This window comes from Rhinatrema bivittatum, unplaced genomic scaffold (assembly GCF_901001135.1).
Source record: "Rhinatrema bivittatum unplaced genomic scaffold, aRhiBiv1.1, whole genome shotgun sequence".
Classification (NCBI taxonomy): Eukaryota; Metazoa; Chordata; class Amphibia; order Gymnophiona; family Rhinatrematidae; genus Rhinatrema; species Rhinatrema bivittatum.
In genome coordinates, this window is record NW_021820270.1 from 1209106 (window position 1) to 1217741 (window position 8636).

At 42.2% G+C, this 8636-nt stretch overlaps 1 protein-coding gene across 1 annotated transcript in view; it reads left to right on the top strand.

The window, feature by feature from the left end:
- The window catches only part of TRPC5 (transient receptor potential cation channel subfamily C member 5), a 185363-nt gene extending 181828 nt beyond the window's left edge, over nucleotides 1-3535 (top strand). The window contains exon 11 of the mRNA XM_029585808.1: nucleotides 2368-3535. Within this exon, the coding sequence (XP_029441668.1) occupies nucleotides 2368-3090 (723 nt within the window). The 3' untranslated portion in view covers nucleotides 3091-3535. The remainder of the gene's footprint in view (nucleotides 1-2367) is intronic.
- Nucleotides 3536-8636: the final 5101 nt, after the last annotated feature.

The following is an 8636-nucleotide window of genomic DNA, read 5'->3' on the forward strand; positions in this document are numbered from 1 at the left end:
TATAATTTTGTTCTTTAGAATAGTTAGCATTATTTTTCCCGGCACTGGTCAGGCTCACCGGTCTGTAGTTTCCCTGATCAGTGCTGGAGCCTTTTTTAAATATTGGGGTTACATTGGCCACCCTCCAGTCTTCAGGTACAATGGATGATTTTAATGATAGGTTACACATTTTTACCAATAGGTCTGAAATTTCATTTTTGAGTTCTTTCAGATCCCTGGGGTGTATACCATCTGTTCCAGGTGTTTTGCTCTTCTTCAGTTTTTCAGTCAGACCTACTACATCTTCCAGTTTCACCATGATTTTGGTTCACTTCATCCAAATTATCACCCTTGACCACAGTCTCCAGAACTGGTATCTTCCCCAATGTCCTTATTAATGAACATGGAAGCAAAAAATTAATTTAGTCTTTCTATGATGGCCTTATCTTTCTTAAGAGCCCCTTTAACCCCTCGGTCATCTAATGGTCCAATGGACTCCCTCACAGGTTTCTTGCTTCAGATATATTTTTAAAAGTTTTTATTATGAGTTTTTGCCTCTACAGTCAACTTCATTTCAAATTCTCTCTTAGCCTGCCTTATCAATATTTTACACTTAAATTGACAATGCTTATGCTTTTTCCTATTTTCTTCAGATGGCTCCTTCTTCCAATTTTTGAAGGAAGTTTTTATGGCTAAAATAGCCTTTTTCACCTCACTTTTTAACCATACTGGCAGTTGTTCAGTCTTCCTTTGACCGTTGTTAATGCGTGGAATACATCTGGACCTCTCTTCTAAGATGGTATTTTTAAACAATCTCCATGCCTGTTGCACATTCTTAACCTTTGTAGCCGCACTTTTCAGTTTTTTTCTAACTATTCTCCTCATTTTATCGCTCCAATGAAATCCACTTTGGATATTCCAAAGAGCCAAAGTGAATTTCTAAGGACTTGACATTCACAATCCGAAAACTCCATTCATACTCAGTAACCAGGCTGAAATCAGTTTGTACTTGCAAAGCTAATCTGAAAACCCCTAACAGATTTTGAATTTGATGGGAAATCTGATTTTTCCAGCAAATCTAATTTGAACATTTTGCCTCCCTCTCTTTCTGTCACTGAACTCTGGTGTGTTTCTAGCTGTTCTCCGTTCCATTCGTCTGTCTGTCTTTTTCTCCCATACACTTTCAGTCCTTCTCTTCTTAGGGCAGCATTGTCTTCTAATGTGTCAGTCCTTTCCAGCTGCCGACTCCACGTGGAACATCAGTAGTGCTCAGCAGAGGTTGCCAGCTCCTTGCCAGGGACAGCCCCAGCAAGCTCCTGCTTTTACAGCTCAGAATTCGTATTTTCTCCAATTCTTTTTTTATGCTTTGTGGTAGGATACGTTATTGTTTTGTTCATTCATTTAAGTTCTGCTGGATTTTTAATCAAATGTTTTTGGTTCTAACTTGCGTTTTCTATCAGTGTTTTCATTCTCTCCTCACTTGCAGCAGCTTTAATTCTCAGGTGAGAATTGACTGTGGTCTCATTCTTCTCTTTCAGGTCTGTTGTCCATACTCACTCTCGCACTTGTCTGTGCATTCTGCCTGTTGTGAGAGGGCCTCTCCTTTTTCTGACCTCTCTGCTGCTTTGTTCTTCTCTCTTTTTCATCCTATTTAGCCATCGATTTTGCCTTTGAGTAAAGTGGTCGTCTTCTTCAACGAGGGCAGTCATCCCTTCCTAGTGCTTTTTCTGATTGAGCACAATATCACGCCGAGGGGTCGGTTGCCTCTGTCATCCCATTTTCCATACCCGATGTGGTGGAGGAGGGCACGACAAGCACCTCCATTAGCTTAGACATATCCTATGAGTTTCCCCTTTCCTGTCCCCCTTATGCAACTCCACAGCATGCACGGGCAACACAAAACTTGGCAAACCAGTGTGGTAAACTGGACATTGGACAGAAGTGGCAAGCAAAAAAACTTTTAGCTACCCATATATCCTTTTCACTTATCTTTGACATTTGTTCACATTTTGGGAGAGCAAAGCATTAACTGGCACCTCTTCTTTCTAGTGTGGCCCTGGCTCAGTGCAGAGACTATAAAGGGGCCCAGCTCAAGACCCCGGCATGCGAGTGGCAAATAGAGCATTTGGGGAAAGCCAAAAGCCCCAGCTCAGTGCTCCAGTGACTTAGCTGTACACTATTGCTCTGCAGATATTTCAGGCATGAGCGTGTCTGGTGCATTATCGCATATTTCTAACAATTTAAGAGTACAGAATATATGTTTGTATTGTGAGCCAGTGATCGATACTTGCAAGAGGCTGAGCATTGTCCTCAGGAGAGGATGGGGGCGGGGGATACAATCTTGTTTTTAACAGATAAACCTTTCACATAGTTTGTTCCATACTTTAGGAACTGAAGCAAGACATTTCCAGTTTTCGTTACGAGGTTCTTGACCTCTTGGGAAACCGCAAACCACCCAGGAGAAGTTACTCCACCAGCAGTACGGAGGTTTCCCAGAAAGACGACATGAACGACGAGAGCACCGGGGAGCAAGCCAAAGCCAAGAACGTTTCTTTCAACTTGGCCAACAAGAAGAAAGACTTCAACGTGTCTGCTCTCATTAAAACGATGTCTGGGATTGAAATTGTGGAAGAGAAGCCCAAAAGCAATGGATTGCATAAGCGCTCTTTCATCAGAAACGGGAACAGACTTCAGAGACTGTCCACCTCCAAGAAGGAGTCCTTCAAAAGGCTGGGCCTCCTCTTCTCCAAAATGAACGGACATTTGCCCGAAGCAAATTCCGAGCCAGTATATACCATTACTGATGGACTCATTCAGCCACACTGCATGTGGCAGGATTTTAAGCACTCTCAGACAGACAGAGAAACCGAAGCCTGTAAAAGTGAATTTAACCTCAATGAGGTGGGCTGTGATGGGAGCATTACTGGGCAGAGCAATGAATGCCCTCCAGTTTGTACCAACTCTCTTCACTGTGCTTCCAGTATTTGCTCCTCTAATTCCAAGCTCATAGAGTCAACGGAAGACGTGTTTGACTCTTGGGGCGAAGCCTGTGATTTGCTTATAACCCAATGGAAAGACGGACAGGAGGATCAGGTTACCACTAGACTATAAGTAGATCAATTGAGACTTGTTATAGCATCTAGTTAATATTTGTAATTATGATCACAGAAGATTAAACAAGACCCACTCTCTCTCTCTAGAAACAGGTATGGAATCCCATTTATTTCAGCCTAATTTACAGCCATGTTTTCCATACGATTAATTTGTTTTTTATACTGATGGGTGCTGAACTATTACCTATTTTGGCATTGAATTAAAGCAATGATAATAACCAGAAGAGCTGCAGACTGGTGTGTGGTAGTCCTGGCTATGTCTTTCTTATTCTGGTTATCATGAAGTCCTGGGGTAATCTGCTAATGAACATAATTTATCAGTTAACCATAATCCTCCAGGAGGTCTTTCAGCCTCCTGCAGCAGCCTATAGAAAGTGTGTCACTATTTCCACTGCTAGATGTACTCACCATTGATGTTCTTAGCATTGTTGCAGGTCTTTACTCTCAGGGGTGGGACAAGGAGGTTTGGATTTTAGGATTAAAATCTGGGTCTTCATAGCCTTGGGGATGGGGGGGGGGGAGGCTGAAGAGCAATTAGGAGGTAACATGACCAGAGCAAAATCTGAATTGTGCACAGAGCTTCTTACCTATAATTGGCAGCGACAAATGAAAGAGACTCATTGACAGAATCGATTGCATTGTTTAATCAAAAGAAAATGCAAAGAAATATAATAGATTATTTCAGATATAATGCTGTACACCATGGGGGATGAGAAAATGACACACTTTCTCCATAAAGTATGTTTAAAAATGTAATAAAGAAATGTGTTAAAAAAAAATCAATCAATCCCATACCAATTCCCTCCTTGCTGGTGCTTCAACCACCTCCCGCTCCCCAATGGAGCTCGGTAACTGAGCGCCTACTCCTGAAACTGGGGAGAAATGTAATGTAATGGCCTCCCAACGCTGAAGGACTGCTTCGCCACGTTCCTTCGCATGCAAACAGGGCTCTTCCTTTGGGAGTGTGAGTTCGGTAGGTAGGAAGCCTGCTAACTCGGCTTTATGAAAGGAGAAAGAAAAAAATGAACCTTCCCTTACAGTTTTATTATAGGTCGCAACAAGGCATTCGCATGGACAGGCAGGGTCCCGCTGGTCGACATGTTTATAAGGTGAGAAGAAGGAAGCTTTTCCTAAATGTTTGTTTCTATAGGTTCCTCTTTATTCAGGTGCAAGCACAGTGCCCATCAGGGCATAGGGTGCTCCAGCCTGGATCATGGGAGATGTGCCAAACCCAACCCCAATGAAAAAAACCACAACGTCCCTCTCCGTCTGACCCCCAGTTCTATGACACTTTCCAACAGTGTCATAGAGCAAGTTATAAACTGGAAGATTGTAAAGATGCAGAAAGGAATTGGAATATGTAAGCATTTCACTTGTCCCTGCTGAATGTTAGACTACCTTACGCTTTCATCTTTTCACTTTTTCTAGAAACATTTCTTTTTTTTTTTTTGACCCTTCGGTTTCTGCCTGCTCCTGTCTATTTCCAGCTGAATCAGAACCAGGCTGGGATCTGGCACCTTCACTCAACAATTACCCAGAGATTTTCCTCCTCTGTTATACCCTCCACCCCCAACCTATTTCATCTGGTCTTGGGCTGGGGGTCATGCACCAGGGCTCCTTCCGGAACCCTGCAATCACAGGCTGTGACTCCGGTCATCAGACATCGCCCTTAAGCAAGGGCCATGAGTACCTCCCCATGAACACGGCCTCTGCAGCATCCACGGCCTTGACCGACCTTGAGAATGGAAGACCCTACTCGAAGATCGAGCCAGAAAGCGGCCACACAGTGGTGCACAGTCCTTGTCACTTACAACACTGGGCCATTCCACATTATAAAAGCTTTAATCAGGGTGGGATTTCTTGGATGGTTCATCAGAAAGAGCAAGACCGGGTCAGGACTGTAGGACATATCAGCACTGCTGAGCTGGAAAAGGTCAGGCTAAAATTAGAAGTAGGTGGAGGTCACTGCCATAATGGAAGCATTCTAAGATCACAAAATAGTAATTTAAAAAAAGAAGCTAATCTGATTTCAACTGAATGTGTCGCCAAGTTACACAGACCTCTTCCATAGTTGCTTTGTATAAGATTTAAACTATTATTCTTGTTTCATGTATAACGCTCCGGCGTATGTTTTTGTTCTCTGTACACCGACGCGATATCTCTGATGAGCGGCGATATATAAAAACCAATAAATAAATAAATAAAATAAAAAATTCTTTACCAAAAAAGTTTGGAAGTGCTGAGCACTATATAGCCCAGGTTTGCTTCACACCCTTAGACAAGTCAAAGCCAACTTCTGAAGAGTGCACAAGATGCAGAACAGAAAGCTTCTTAAAACCACACAGAAGTAAAGGCCAATACCTTTTTATGGGCCTACCTTAATCATCTCTTGACGAGCTTCCAGGATAGTCATGGGGTCTTGATGAAGGGCGTGTAACTCCCAAAAGCTAGACAAGGAATGTGTTACGTTAGTCCAGTATGTAGCATGCTGGGTCAGAGCAATGATCCGTTGAGCCCAGCATCCCATCTCCCGCAGTGGCCAGTCTGGGTCCCCTGGAGCACCGGTCAGATGCCGAGAAGAAAGCCCATTCCATGCGGCTCAGAAGTGGGAGGTGAGGCCCCTGGGTTGTACAGCTGAATAATACTTCTGCCCTTGAGAAACGTAACCTAATGTTTTTCTCTCTTTCTTTGAGTTTGCTACCTCCCTTCTTGAATACACAATTCATCCAAAGCGGTTTACAATGCATTATCGTAGCAGCATCAGAGCAAAGGCTATCTCCAACTTTACAGTCCCACTGTGTGCATCCGTTTAAATAGCAGCAATCTCATTGTACTTCACAGTATAAAGCTGCACCGCAGGACTACCTTCTGTCTAAGGAACACCTCAACTCAGAGGAAAGAACGAATGCTCTACGCGAAAGTCTCTACTGTAGCATTAATATTCGGTTTTAAACTCGGCTGTTTCACTAGCCATGACCACATATTCTGGCAGCAGTTTGACTTAAAAAAAACACTTTCTAAAATTTGTTTTAAAACTGCTGCTAATAGTTCTAGTTCTCGCACATCACTGATTTTATAAACCTTTATTATGACTCGGCCATCTCTTCTCCAAGCCGAACAGCCCTAACCTCGCTACCCTTAATTATTTTGGTCGCCCTTCTCTGTACCTTTTCTCGTTCTGCTATATCTTTTTTAAGATGTGGCGATCAGAACAGCACATTGTACTTGAGGTTCGGTCGCACCATGGATTGGTACAGTAGCATTAAAATATTCCCTATTTTGTTCTCTGTTCCTTTCAAAATAATTCCCACCATGCCATGTGCTTTTTTTGTTTGCTGTTGCCATAGACGGGGCTTTCAAAATATTGGCCACAATGATTTCAACATCTGTTTATTGACTCATCAATGTGTACCTAATAGTTTGGATTTCTTTTTCCTATGTGCATCAATTTCAGTTACCATTCAGATGCCCAGTTTTCTAGTCTTACAAGGTTGTCCTGTAATTCGTGACAGTCAACTTGCATTTCATCATTTTGAATAACTTTGTGCCATCTGCAAATTTGATCTCCACACACTGCTCGTTATCCAGGTCATTAAAGAATTAGGTTAAACAAACACTGGTCCCTGGGGCACTCCACTTTTTACCTCTCTCCATTTGGAGAACTGACCATTTAGTCTTACTCTGCCTTTCCTATATTTTAACCCTTTTTCAACCCCAATGGGACATTACCTCCTATTCCATGGCCTTTTAATTTCCACTGGAGTTTCTCATGAGGGATATTATTTGCAAGGCGAGACTTCCCTTTTTTAAATCCACTTCTCCGTTTATTGATATGTTCAGTGATTTTACCCTTAAAAACAACTTTCACCATTTTGCCCAGTAGTGATATCACTCACGACTGTAGTTTCTCAGATCATCCCTGGAGAGCTTTTACAAATTTGGCATTATGTTTGCTATCTTTCAGTCTTCAGGCACTATGGTGAATTACCTGTAGTATATCTGCAATTTACATCTGGCCTTGGTCATTTGCTGCCAGTAAGCCTGTCAATGTATTCTAATACAACTTCCAGTTTCACCATGATTTGCTTCAGTTCTCCAGAATCATCACCTTCAAAGACCAAATCTGGTGTGGATTCCCCCTAAAATCCTCTTCAGTAAAGAGGTATCATCTAATATATATATATATATATATTTTTTTTTTTGTCTGTTGATCTCTATTTCTGCTTATTCAAATGGAGTAACACAGCAACCACGCGACTTTATAAGAACTGAAACCTTCTATCCCAACCTTTTAATGGTGGGACCAAGAAAGATGTCTGAGCCCATAGGGGTCCCTTCTTCATGCATTACATCTTTATAAAAGCTATCACATCCTACAAAGTATATGCTTCCCAAAATTTCAGCTCTGTACAGCAAAACCATCTCTGGGTGATGCCAGTCTGCTCTGCAGCTCTACCCAAGGTCCTGAAGATCCTCTTTAATGGCTGTGCTGTCACAGTGTTGGACATGTCTGCACATATTCTCTGGCATGTGCAATAGCTTACAGTGTAAGACACCCATAGCATGGGCTCTTTGAATGACGTCTTCTCTACCTCATCCCACCCATGCTGAGATTTATTATAATTTGCGTTATTTTATTTCTTTATAAAAAAAAAGAGAAAACATTACTATGATTTGGCTTAAAATCAAGACCATCATAATAATAATAATAATAAAAACAAAAAAGGAAATTCAGACTCCAGTACTAAATCCTGTTGCTAATTATTTTCAACTAGCCCTTTCCAGCACAACATACTGTGGCATTAGGACTCGTATGATGACAAACAGTGAACCACTGTACATCCGAGGGAAGCTTCATTGACTGCTATGGGCAAGAAGGACAGAGCTTAATGCAATAGTGATAAATGTAACCAAAAAATGTTGACATTTTATTTCTCCCCTCCCCCCGGGGAGATATTTTCTACTTTTTCATTTTTTATGCATTTTTTTAAAAATTTTAATTGAATACATTTTTTTTGTTTTCTTGTCCCATCATGCTAGAGGCTGGCGGTGCGATGCCATGCTTCTGTCCATTTCTGCTCAGCGTATCTACAAGAGGGGTGCCACAATCAGCACATCCACAGGGAACATGCATGAGACATATCCGCGTGCAAAGGAGGCAGTGCGTGCGGATCTGTCTCCCGAATATTCCTTGAGGGGATCCTGAAAACCTTAACTCTTTGTCCACGACATTTCTCTGCATCTTTTTTTTATCTGGCCTTGCTGCTCAGCTAAACAAGTGTTCACATTGCATAGAGGAGAAGAGGTGGCGTGGCAACGAGTTATGGAAATCTGCCGTGCGCCCTTGGCAGTCGTGGTAAGAGAATCCGCCAAAATTACTTTTTTCGAAAATTGTTTCTGGCTAAGTCTGAGAAAGGTGAGAATGAAACGAATCGGCTGGACGACTTGGAAGGGTAGAAGATCAGTGTAAGCCTCTGTCAGACTGGATCAAGAAGAATAGCACCTGTAGCACTGCTCTTCTGTCTGAGGGATCTGTGTCCGAGC